General features: G+C 38.6%; 1 protein-coding gene across 4 annotated transcripts in view; it reads right to left on the bottom strand.

Moving 5' to 3' along the window:
* cadm1b (cell adhesion molecule 1b) overlaps positions 1–13,907 on the bottom strand; it is a 291,883-nt gene that overhangs the window by 58,539 nt on the left and 219,437 nt on the right. For all 4 annotated transcript variants that reach the window (XM_047392595.1, XM_047392596.1, XM_047392594.1 and 1 more), the window contains 2 exons: positions 7,803–7,955; positions 1,016–1,153 (listed from right to left, as the gene is read on the bottom strand). In XM_047392595.1, the coding sequence (XP_047248551.1) occupies positions 1,016–1,153; positions 7,803–7,955 (291 nt within the window). The remainder of the gene's footprint in view (positions 1–1,015; positions 1,154–7,802; positions 7,956–13,907) is intronic.

Below are 13,907 nucleotides of genomic sequence, written 5' to 3'. Positions count from 1 at the left end.
TGTGCCTTGGAATCTGAGTACGCGCGGGGACTAATGAATTGTTTAGCACGTCCATAATAACAAGTGATTTGTGTTTCCTAGGGTACAAGAGGACGTGACTTTCTGGCTGGCTTTATGTATCCACTGCCACTGTGGATTAGCCCTGCTCAGCATGTCAGTGGCATTTCGCTCATCTAACCATCCTGTTGTCTCTTCCTCCCCAACACAACACTCTACAACTCATAAACAGAAATTGACTTTGACTCCTGTAGGGAACACTGGAGGCACAGATGGCATTTAACTTCAGATTTGCTCTTGTCTAAATATTTCATCTCTCAACAAGCCAAATGTATCCTCTCCATTCTAATACATATATAATTTGACAAGAAGCTCAAAGACGTTCACTCTGTGTCAATGCAATGTAACTAAAATGAACCTCGCTGTTGCTGTACAATAAGTGTATAATGAATAATTGATAACACCTAATCATAACTGAGAGGTAATAAGAATTTTTACCACTCTCGGATTATATACCTCTTTCTGCAGGCAACAGAAGGCACTGAAATGAAGATAAAATGTGCAAATAAACCTTGTTTACCACAAGTGGCTGGTTGGAAGCAAATAGTAAGGACTTAGAGTTGAATACTTTTTAAAACATATTCCATCAGAAGTCGAGCAGTAACTAAATGTTTCCAGCAAATAGTTAAGCAATTTTAAATCCAAACATTGATCTCTGAAATGAAATTACAGTATAGAAGTTACTTTAAGGCAAATCTAAATTTAAGAGAGACAAAAAGTAAGGAATGCAAAGAATCAGCAAGCAGGAGGAACACTATGAGCCTCCAACTGTATATGACCGGCAGGATTATCTTCTCGTGTACATATGCCAGTCAACATAATCAGTACACAACATGTTTATGGAAGAACCCCTTTTTTGTTCACAAAGGAGGAGTCTCGAGAGAGAGACCGACCTGTAGGGGAACAGACAGGCCGAGAGCATGTGAAGCTGACTGAGGGAGGCTGTTATTCTACCAACCTGTCAGTTCGTCCTCCCCCTTCATCCATCTGATGGAAGCGGCTGGCTTGCTGCCCATGGATAAGCAGGTGAGCTCCGTCTCATTCCCCTCGCTGACCACATCCTCCTGGCTCTCAATGATTGGGCTGCCTGGCGGGACTGACCCACAGCAAAGAAACACTCAGACAGACATTAGCAAGCCAGTGCTTATACACACATTCTTTACAGGTAATAATAAAAGCACAAATACTTATGTGTCAGTAATTGTATGAATTATGTTGCCGCCGTCAGAAGCCTGTGTTTTTACAATGATAAGACTTGCAAGCACACTGCTATTACTTTCACAAGTAGTTCTATTTTTCCTTTTGCATTTCTCAACTGATACCCTCTAGAAGTTATGGACACCTAAGATATTTTAATTTGGAATCAATGCTTCATACAACATTTAAATTTCACTTATATACAGGGTTCTATTTCCAACCTGTTGAAGTATAAATTTTAAAGTTCACAAGGAATTATAAGCAAATACTGCATTTCAGTGGTCAAGCTTTAGATATGGAACCTACAAATACCTCGGATACATGGATAGATGACTAAATAAAATATCGATGGATGGATGAATTTTTGACAAATGGAGAAATAACTGGCAGATGGAGAAATACGACAAATGGATGGATGGATGGATGGATGGATGGATCCAACTTTTACATAATGGGATGACAAATATTTTTCATAAATATCCAGAGATGAATAATCAATCAAATTCCATACTTTTCAGGTTTTTCTAGACTGTGTAGGAACGCTGAATAAAGTGGCCTCATCAAGTACTGGCACCCCTAATAATGATGTTTAAGACATCCACCGCAAATTCCTTTGTTGGACAAGTGATAGGTATTATTTAATCAACTCAGAGGTAAGGAAAGACACCGAGTCAGTTTTACTTGCAAGGGTAGCTGTGCACTACAGACTACGAAGTATTAGCCCCCTCTCTCTTTATTTATACATGCTTGGTCACACACAGTTCAAACATCATTCAGGGTGGGGGTGTATATGTGTGTGTGTGTGGGGTAAGAAAGGTTAGGGTTCATCTGTCTTGATTATAAACAAACAGAGGAAGTGGGAAGTGGGCACCTGGTGTATAGCCCCCAGATGCTGCTAGTAAGAAAAGCATAACTCATTCTTGTGACCATCTCCCTTCCTGCAACATGTAAGGAGGGAAAAGCACTTAGATGAGTGATAAACAATACAAAAAGTCATAAAAACCCTAACAACAAGCATGCTTAGACAATGAAAAAATAACCACAGAAATTCCTCATTTATCGGTACCTCTAACAATTCCTTCACAATAAAAGCACAGAAGCTTTTTTTTGTATTGTAGACCTATTACATGGTTTTTTTAAGGTTGATCAAAGTATCCAGAAAGTGTTATATGACCTCCTGTTTTCCTGGGGTATTAATATGATTTATTTCATATTATATGTAGATGTCATGCTTCAAAATGAAAAAAAAAAAAAACAAAAAAAAAACTAATGAATATGGTACAAGAAAATACACGTGCACAAGAAAATGACCCAATCAGCCTAACTTGTCCACATCTACAGTGAAAGCGATATTGTAAAAAATATTGCAAAGAACTCGGACTGTAATAGAGTAGGTGGGTGAGGACCTGTGTTTTTTCACTCACATGGAAACTGATGATAAGTGAAGTAAGACAAAAAATTTTCTTGAGCTTGTTCTTGTGAAACTGAGTCTCCATAACATTTCATTTGAATGCTTTTGTAATAGCAGAGAGAGCTGTAGTTTAATAAAAAAAAATCAGGAGCTTAACCCTCCTGACACAAGTACTAATCCAGGCTGTATCATATTGTTAAATATTTGTGAAACAAAAGTTAAAAAAAAAAAGTATTTCCTGCAGTTCACGCTGTCAACAGTTATGTTTGGTGGTGAAGCAAGAGGGTAAAGGCGATGTTATCCTGCGGATACGGGTCACTGAGCCTGTCCAGAATTACTAAATTTCCTTCTGTAAAAAAAAATGGAGAATAACATCTGCTGTAATTAATGCGATCAAGTTTAATTGGTACATTAATCAGAAAATGCTTAGAACAGTTTCTGGAATCAGACTTTTTTTTTTTTTTTCATTGTAAGTGAATAGTTTCTTTTTTAGAAATAATATTTCAAATGCCATGGCAAGATCATTTTTAACCTACTTTCACTAGAGGCCAGACACGTGTGTTGATGGCAAACTTAGATGGCAAACTTACATTTTTAACCATAATTATTATTTTTTGTTTTGTATTATATTGTGACACTATGTTAAATTAAACACTGGGATGCTTGCAAACAAAAATGTATTGTATTAAAACGTTGTTAAATTAAACACCTGCAAACCAAAAATGTATGAAAACTTTGTTAACAAATCAATTGTGAGAAAATGGCTTTGTCCACTGAAATAATTCTAAGCCACAGTGGATGAAGTAAGTATTGAACATGTCAATGTTTTTCTCTGTATAAATATTTGTAATTGGGCCACTGAGAAGATTATACCAACAAAAACATAAAAAAAATAAATAAAAAAAAGTTATCCACACATACTAATAAATCAAAGCAACGTAGTCCACAAGTGAAGCTATGGGTAAAAAACGTGGAATAAAATGGATGTGCAAAAAGACATAGCAAGGCAAGAAACCAGCTGAAAGCTTTTGGTTTTTAGAGAGCATTCCTGCTAATATGTGCAAATCAGTATCACCTGGTTTAATATTAACCAATGACCAATGAAAAGATCTATTATTACCAAAATATTTTCAGAGGTACAACTGATCAAAACAAAGCTTTCTCAAAAAAGTCTTATTGCTACAGAACATTTTAATGACAATGGTTAGAACTAAATTTCTAAACTTCTGCATGTTTAAGTGAAAACCAGTGGAGTTGTAATCCTGAAGTGGAAGGCACATAATTTCAACATAAACCAGCCACAGCCAGGTGGAGCAAAAAAGATTATCCAAACAGTTGTCCAAGAGCTTACTTAAGGTAAACCTGTAAATAGCAGACACTTATTGACAAAAATAAGTATTGCACTCAACTGCAATAGTCAATGTCTACTCACAGCACTAGACAACACTGCTGAAGTAAAAGCATTTTGAAGTTTGTTTTTTTAAAGATTTTTTTTTTTTTTTGCAGCACTAGTAGCTTTTATTTTTTGACAGTAGCTAGACAGGAAATGAGGGTGGAGAAAGAGGGGAAGACATGCGGCAAATGTCGCTGGGTCTGGCACTTGAACCCAGGACGGCCGCATCGAGGACTAAAGCCTCCGTATATGGGTCGCACGCTTATACCCCTACACTACCAGCGCTGTTCCCCCATTTTGTCTGTTTAAGTTATGCTGCAGAAGATTTGGACTAGCAAGTACCCTATTAGGACCTTATGGTCTGATCAGAAACGGCCAAAGTTAAACTCTTTGGATGTCATTGCACATAACAAGTTGGGTGGCAGAATGGTTCTGCTCATCACCCCATAAACACCATACAGAAAGTGACATTTGCAGCTGGGAACCACGTGGCGGGGGCTCTCATATGGTACTGGCAAACTTTACATAATGCAGGGAGGGATGAATAAAGAAATGTACCAGGATGTTCTTGATAATCTGAATAGGAAACTAGTGTGTATTTTCAAGCAAGACAGTAGTCTCAAACACAGCCAAGGAAATGTTTAATTGGCTATAGAGAATAAATGTAAAAATGCTAGAATGGCCCAGTCATTCACTTGATTGAATCCATTTGAAAGTACAGGGCTTGGACAATGAAACTGAAACACCTGTCATTTTAGTGTGGGAGGTTTCATAGCTAAATTGGACCAGCCTGGTAGCCAGTCTTCATTGATTGCACATTGCACCAGTAAGAGCAGAGTGTGAAGGTTCAATTAGCAGGGTAAGAGCACCGTTTTGCTCAAAATATTGAAATGCACACAACATTATGGGTGACATACCAGAGTTCAAAAGAGAACAAATTGTTGGTGCACGTCTTGCTGGCGCATCTGTGACCAAGACAGCAAGTCTTTGTGATGTATCAAAAGCCACGGTATACAGGGTAATGTCAGCATACCACCAAGAAGGACGAACCACATCCAACAGGATTAACTGTGGACGCAACAGGAAGCTGTCTGAAAGGGATGTTCGGGTGCTAACCCGGATTGTATCCAAAAAACATAAAACCAAGGCTGCCCAAATCACGGCAGAATTAAATGTGCACCTCAACTCTCCTGTTTCCACCAGAACTGTCCGTCGGGAGCTCCACAGGGTCAATATACACGGCCGGGCTGCTATAGCCAAACCTTTGGTCACTCATGCCAATGCCAAACGTCGGTTTCAATGGTGCAAGGAGCGCAAATCTTGGGCTGTGGACAATGTGAAACATGTATTGTTCTCTGATGAGTCCACCTTTACTGTTTTCCCCACATCCGGGAGAGTTACGGTGTGGAGAAGCCCCAAAGAAGCGTACCACCCAGACTGTTGCATGCCCAGAGTGAAGCATGGGGGTGGATCAGTGATGGTTTGGGCTGCCATATCATGGCATTCCCTTGGCCCAATACTTGTGCTAGATGGGCGCGTCACTGCCAAGAACTACCGAACCATTCTTGAGGACCATGTGCATCCAATGGTTCAAACATTGTATCCTGAAGGCGGTGCCGTGTATCAGGATGACAATGCACCAATACACACAGCAAGACTGGTGAAAGATTGGTTTGATGAACATGAAAGTGAAGTTGAACATCTCCCGTGGCCTGCACAGTCACCAGATCTAAATATTATTGAGCCACTTTGGGGTGTTTTGGAGGAGCGAGTCAGGAAACGTTTTCCTCCACCAGTATCACGTAGTGACCTGGCCACTATCCTCCAAGAAGAATGGTTTAAAATCCCTCTGACCACTGTGCAGGACTTGTATATGTCATTTCCAAGACGAATTGACGCTGTATTGGCCGCAAAAGGAGGCCCTACACCATACTAATAAATTATTGTGGTCTAAAACCAGGTGTTTCAGTTTCATTGTCCAACCCCTGTATGTGTAAAGAACTGAAGATCAAAACCCAAACTTTTCAAGATTTGGAGGTTTATGTGAAGGAATGGGTCAAGATCTGAGTGATGCATGTTAGTAGTTGCCATCACCAAAAAAGGCTTTTCCACAAATTACATTCCAATGAGTGTGTTTGGCACTTATTCTTTGTGTCATTCTAAATTATTTTAACCAATAACTTCATACTTGAAGAAACTAGCTGTGATTTATTTGCATAAACTCAAAAAATCCAATTAGGTTGTCTGTCAGATTAGAAGTACCTTTGTAAAAATAACAAACTTTAAGCAGTGTTAAACAAACTTTTCATTAAGTGCTGATTTCTGTATTAAAAATGTTTTATTTATAGGTCTGATGTAGCATTCTAATCTTAAATGTTGCACTTTCTTTAGATGTAAGGGGAAAAACATCAAAAGTCATAAGATTTTATTTATTTTAGCTACTGAAATAAATAAACTTTTCGATATACTTATTAAATATTAGTTTGTGGATTATGTAGATTCTTGCCAAGCTCTGATGTGAATTTTAGGTTAATAGTGTCATTAGAAATGTTTAAACTAAGAAAATGTCGACACTTTCAATAGTTATTTCACTTGTTATTTAAATTTGTTGCTTGTCTAATTAGACAATTTAATTGGATGTCCTAATTTTTTCCATGGCTGTATGTCATCTAAAGATGCTCTATCTGCCGTTTCTTGACACTCAGTGGAGTCAGGACTCACAGGATCAGCCAACTTGCTTTTTTGCATACTTAACTCTGATCGATCAGAGCTCATGGACTAAGCTAGAAGAGTGTGGCTTCAGTAAAAAAGGAGTAAGTGCAGGTGTGATCACAAACTAACAATGTGACATTTACACATTAGGTTGTGCAAAAATGAACCCATTTTGTATGTAAAACCCTGTTTTAAAACCTATTTCAACAGGACAATATCTAATATTAACACTACAACCCATCTGGTAGACTGAAAACCAGCTAATAGTAAAACATAAACCTTTCATCTCTAAACATTCTCTGTGTTGAGTCCAATAGAAGTAATGACACATTAATAAATTAAAGGATATTCAGTATTAATCATGAAACTTTACTTATTAAGGATGATTTTTTTGCATAATCAAAGGATTTTAAAGCAGATTCAAATAGACCTATGAGATGGCAGCCCATGTTAACGCTGATGTAAATACAAAATCAGGCCTATTTCTCTATCCTGCCCTGTCTTAGTCATCACAGATAACTTCATGAACTTCAGATACTTGAAAGCAAAACGTCACTGGGGACTTATTTCAAGAACTCTTCAATGCAACCCTTGATTCAGAAAAAAACTGCAGCTAGGTTTCAATCGTACAACTGGAGTAATTACTTTAAAGTGCTTTTAATTCCTTTCAATCCCCCAGGATGTCTGCATGTATAATAAAGCTTAACTAAAGTAATTTCTCTCCAAAGCGTCAAAGTGTGGCACAGCTGACTCTCAATGGGAAATCGTTTGGAGCAGCCAAGTCAACATTCACCAGGATTCACAGAGTCAACACAGCTGCCAAACCAACACGGTCTGAGCCATCAGTTTCAGCATCTGCTCTTTTTCGTTATGCTGTTGAGCACCGTGAGAGCCTAATTGGCTGACATTTTGTTTCAGTTGCTTAAGATAACAAGATCAGAGATAACTATTATTTCATATTCACCGCTCACAATGGAGCGGCTTACAATGAGAGTGTGTGTTTTTCCTCACACGTGTGTCCTCACACCTTACCCAGGACAGTGATGTCTGCGTAGGCTTCCTGAGGAGGATCTGTGTAGAGCTGGCACACATAGCGTCCCTCGTCGGAGAGCGACACATTGGACAGAGACACCCGGAGTTCGTTGTCAGAGAAATTCACCAGCTGGAACCGGCTGTCCTTGAGAGCTGTGGGGATACAGAGTGCAGGGACACAAGCATGAGACGCGCGGGGTGAGAGGAAAAAAGGAAAAGTGGAGAAGAGAGGGGGCGGAGGGTGACGAAGGAGACTCTAGCAGGAAATCAGACAGGAGGAGGGGAAGAGGGGAGAGGGGAGGGCAAGCTTTATGCAGGCTTTCTCCTTAATTGAGTAAAAGAAAAGTGAGTTTCAAAATGATTCCTACGAATTGATTTATAAAGTACCTTTACAGTCCACAGAGCACTCGCAAAGAAAGGAAAGTGTGAAGAGTGTTCATGAAGGGTCCTAACAAGCTAGGAAACTCTTAAATCGGGCCGAGGCTGGTCATGGATGGCTGCATCAAACCCACATATTCCTCTGAAAGGAGAGAGGCATTCAAACATACATAATGAACTAAATCACAGAGAGAAAGATGCTCCAATGCCCGAAACTCTAAATCAAAAATAGTCGGGAATCTCTGCGCTAACGCCTACCCGGATTGACTGGACTTTCTTTTAATGTTGTCAAACTGGGCTATCTGTCTTGCTCTGACTTTTTACCTCACTGCTTTTCATTTGGGTCAGCGCTCATCCCTGAGCACTCTTTTACATAAACAGCCTCGGCTTATTTGATTGGGGAGGCCGTTTGATGCCTTGACCTGCCTTCTTTATGAAGTCCTCTCTGCATCTGTTGAGCTAACAAACTTTCCACAGCCCCCATTTGAAGTGCAGGGAGTTTATTATTCCCATCAGGCTTCACACTTTGCATTATGATCATTACTTGAGGTCTCATGGTAGCATCAATATGAAACCTTATCACCCCAATATTATCTTAGGGATCTTGGAAATCTCTACATAAAGGGAAAACAATGATAACCCTTGAGAGGAAAAGCATATGTTTCAGAGGGAAACACTTGTCTGAAATGATGAGTGCAAATTATTACTCATTGTCATATTACAGACTGATTGCTTAGATAAGAAGACAAAAATTATTCATTTAAACCTTTTTTCCCACTTTGGAGGGATTATACAACTTAAACAATAAAAAAAACAAAAGAACTGGGTGCAAAGTTTTGTGTTGTGTTTTCTTTAATCCCCAAAATGAATCCATCAATTGTCCCGGAAAGTGCTTGAATAGTAGTCGGGTCCTGTTATCTGTTTCCCAAATCATGAAATGACACCATCATAGAGTTGGCTTCTGATTTGAGGAGTGAGGTATTGAGCAATCTTCCTCCTTTTTTGGCACCTAGGAGAAAACTACACGATTTTCACAACTTTTGTCACAGATTCTGTAAAGACTAGATGTTCACACTAACAGACTAGGGATCACACACTTAACAAATTGACCTGCTGAGGGATCACAGACTACAAAATTTTTTAGACCAATAATAATAGCCAATTTAAAGTATGTTACATTTAACCCATAAAAGAATATGATTTGGATGGTGTTGACTGTATTCCTTGTTATACTCATGTAGAGAGTTTTGAACATGTATTTTGAGGCTGTGAAGTTATTAGTAGGTTTTGGAGTGTTGGCTGTAATCTAAAAATATTATTTATATTCTAACATACAATGATATAATGTGTGGGCTGGAGAGCCCAAGTAAAAATTAACAATGTGTGATAAATAGTTTTGTTCTATTTTATTCGGAAATGTCAATTAATTGAATTAAGTATCATTACCCTTATGTTCAATATGCTAAATGTTTTGTTCATTTCACATAGGTCCTTCATTATTTACTGTATTTTAGTCTTAAACATCTCTTTTGTTTTTTTTGTTTTTTTAAGTCAATCATGTTTGTCTGAATGTGACTGTCACTCCCCCTCACACACTTGCAGCATCCAGTCTTCACCCCATCTCACACTAACAGATTTTTGTGTCAACATGCCATGTTGACTCACCACAACTAGTGAAAACTGATGCAGATCGGAGGTAAAATCGGGCAGGAAAACGTGTAGTGTGTCCCCAGCTTAAAATTAACTCAAATTTCAAAATGTATAAATCTTAAACTTGCCAAATAAGCATTAGAGTATCCTATACTAATTACAAATTCTTTAAAGAGGTTTGCGACCTTTGATACCTATATTGTTTTTTGCTTTATAAAATATATTCTAGTGTTCTGCTAAGCATTTTAACCAGACCTTGTTGAAGAACCACATGTGCAGTTAAATTTGAATCTGGATTGTCTAGAGCCCAAATAAGTATTATAATGCCCCTTTTAATACACTGCTCAAAAAAATAAAGGGGACACTTAAACAACACAATATAAATCCAAGTAAATCAAACTTCAGTGAAATCAAACTGTCCACTTAGGAAGCAACACTGATTGACGATCAATTTCACAGCTGTTGTTCAAATGGAAAAGACAACAGGGAGAAATCTTTGGCGATTAGCAAAACACACTCAATAAAGGAGTGGTTCTGCAGGTGGGGACCACAGACCACTTCTCAGTACCTATGCTTTCTGGCTGATGTTTTGGTCACTTTTGAATGTTGGTGGTGCTTTCACACTCGTGGTAGCATGAGACGGACTCTACAACCGACACAGGTGGCTCAGGTAGTGCAGCTCATCCAGGATGGCACATCAATGCGAGCTGTGGCAAGAAGGTTTGCTGTGTCTGTCAGCGTAGTGTCCAGAGCCTGGAGGTGCTACCAGGAGACAGGCCAGTACACCAGGAGACGTGGAGGAGGCCGTAGGAGTGCAACAACCCAGCAGCAGGACCGCTACCTCCACCTTTGTGCAAGGAGGAACAGGAGGAGCACTGCCAGAGCCCTGCAAAATGACCTCCAGCAGGCCACAAATGTGCATGTGTCTGCACAAACGGTTAGAAACCAACTCCATGAGGATGGTATGAGGGCCCGACGTCCACAAATGGGGGTTGTGCTCACAGCCCAACACCGTGCAGGACGCTTGGCATTTGCCAGAGAACACCAGGATTGGCAACTTCCCCACTGGCGCCCTGTGCTCTTCACAGATGAAAGCAGGTTCACACTGAGCACATGTAAAAGACGTGACAGAGTCTGGAGACACCGTGGTGAGCGATCTGCTGCCTGCAGCATCCTTCAGCATGACCGGTTTGGCAGTGGGTCAGTAATGGTGTGGGGTGGCATTTCTTTGGAGGGCCTCACAGCCCTCCATGTGCTTGCCAGAGGTAGCCTGACTGCCATTAGGTACCGAGATGAGATCCTCAGACCCCTTGTGAGACCATATGCTGGTGCAGTTGGTCCTGGGTTCCTCCTAATGCAGGACAATGCTAGACCTCATGTGGCTGGCATTGTTCAGGAGACCATCCGCCGTCTCATCAGGATCATGCCCAGGTGTTGTAGGGAGGTCATACAGGAACGTGGAGGCCACACACAATACTGAGCCTCATGTTGACCTGTTTTAAGGACATAACTTCAAAGTTGGATCAGCCTGTAGTGTGTTTTTCCACTTTAATTTTGTGTGTGACTCTAAATCCAGGCCTCCATTGGTTAATAAATTTGATTTCCATTGATGATTTTTGTGTGATTTTGTTGTCAGCACATTCAACTTTGTACAGAACAAAGTATTCAATGAGAATATTTCATTCATTCAGATCTAGGATGTGTTATCTGAGTGCTCCCTTAATTTTTTTGAGCAGTGTATGTATATGAGGACACATTCAGTCAATTCCAAAAAAACAAAACACAGATGGTTATATTCAACCACAATGTGACAAACCACAATCAAATTGTGGTTTGTAATGTTTGTCTTTCTAAGTGTGGAAGAATGAATAAAAGGGCTCGAAAATGTAACATTTTTCCATACTCATACATACACAGAGCTGGAAGATAGTAAAAGCTAATTTAAGATTGTTCAGACTTTTCAAGATTGTTTGAGTTGGTTGGTTTCCTGGCAAGGACCCCAGCTGTCAAGCGTAGTGTACACATTTTCAACAGAGTTGAGGTCCTCGGTTTTAGGTTAGTCTGCTTTATCCATTCCAGAACCAGTTTGAATGAAGGCTTTAACACAACCGTCTGTGTAAGTAATTCATGTAATGTGTTTCACTTAGTTAACTGAAGTTACTGAAATAAATTAAGTTTTCAATAATATTCTAATGAATTGAATATGACTGTATGTCCTGCTAGAGCAACCAATAGTGTCAGAGGTTTAACCATCTGATCCAAGTGATAAAACGCTTTTTAGGATGTAAAAGATCAGCTAAAGAACCACCAATGCTCAAGCCTGCCATATACTGGCACTGAAATTTAAAGCCCTTGTATACCCATGTATACAAGACAAAATTGAGCTATTTGGCCACAACGACAATATGTTAGGTGAGTTAAGGTCAGGCTTTCAAACCTTAGAACACTGTGCCAATTGCAAAGCAGAGAGGTGGTAGCATCATGCCGTGGGTCTGTTTCACTCCCAGGGCAAGTGGTGCATTGGACAAAGTGGGTGGAAAATGAACATGGATGTCTACCTCAAATTCTTGTGGTTCACATCAAACAGCGAGCTGGTTGAAAGTCAGACACAATGAGGTGTTTCAACAGAATGATGATCATAAACACACATAAGAAAGAATGGACAAAGCAGCCACAAACAGTTAGCTTCTTCAATGGTATTGGAAATTTGTAAACTAACATTGAAAGCTTTGTCAGTACCAAGAAAACAGTTTTAACAAATTTAAATGAACTCTACAATTCATGATGAGAACAGTGATAAAATATCTAATAAGAATGTTCTCATTATCTTCTTGACTAGTACAGAAAACATGTGGTTTCTCTCCAACTTATTAAGGGACATTCAATGAAATATGAAGAACTGACCTGTATGTATCTACATGTAAATTGGAACCCGTGGGAATTATAATAAAGCCACAATAAATTTTAAACTGTGCAATCAGTCCTTGTTTTTAAAATTTGTTAAAGGTATATCTTGTATTATCAGTCTTCGGACTGGAACCGTACATTACCTTGTTCCTTAAATATTATTTATTACTTATTTTAATTGGATAATTTTCAATAAATTTCATAAAAACGTTAAAGGTAATTACTTCATCTCTATAAAAATGAAAAAGACTTGATATTTTCAAGGACAAAATAAATGCTTTGTCATTTTATTTAAAAATAAGTTAAATAGTAAACTTTAATCATAAAACACTCTGTTGATCGAGTCCTGGCACACGTACAGGGCCTTATAAGAAGTTAATTATTTAAATTGTGGCATGGGTTTGTATTCATGACCCTTTTGTTTGATACTCTTAAATTAAATCCAGTGCAACTAACTAAATGTTTTCAGAAGCCAAATTATTATTTATTAAATTACAGCTATGTGCAAATTATCAGTATACATTCAGCTGTTCTGTGAAGGTCTCAGAGGTTTAACATGGAACATTAGTGAACAAACCACATCATGAAGACCAAGAAATACAAGCAGGGTAAGGTTTAACAACATCCTAAGCTTTTAACATCTCATGGGACATTGTTTTACCCATCTTCTGAAAATGAAAAGAATATGACACAACTACAAACCTACCAAGATTTGGCTCTCTACCTAAACTCGGAGGCCAGGAAGGCAAGGCAAGGCACGTTTATTTATATAGCACATTTCAGTAGCAAGACAATTCAAAGTACTGTACATGAAAAAAAAAAAAAAATGAACATAATAGGGAAAGAAGATAAAAGTAATTAAATAATTAAAGAGAATAAAAATGAATAATTAAAAAGATGATAATCAAAATAAATAAAATAAAAAATTAATGATAAAATTATCGACAAGAAAATGAAAGGAATGTAGGACTGAAAACTTAACTAACAATGTTTAGATGGCACAGTCAAAGGCCACTCTAAACAAATACGTTTTTAATCTTGATTTAAAGCAACTTAGGGTTTCAGCGCCTTTACAGTTTTCTGGGAGTCTATTCCAGATTAGTGGAACATAAGAACTAAAAGCTCCTTTTCCATGTTTGGTTCTGGTTCTGGGTATGCAGAGTAGATTTG

This window comes from Girardinichthys multiradiatus, chromosome 18 (genome assembly GCF_021462225.1).
Source record: "Girardinichthys multiradiatus isolate DD_20200921_A chromosome 18, DD_fGirMul_XY1, whole genome shotgun sequence".
Classification (NCBI taxonomy): Eukaryota; Metazoa; Chordata; class Actinopteri; order Cyprinodontiformes; family Goodeidae; genus Girardinichthys; species Girardinichthys multiradiatus.
Note: the sequence above shows the minus strand (reverse complement) of the source record. Positions and strands in the feature narration are given on the sequence as shown.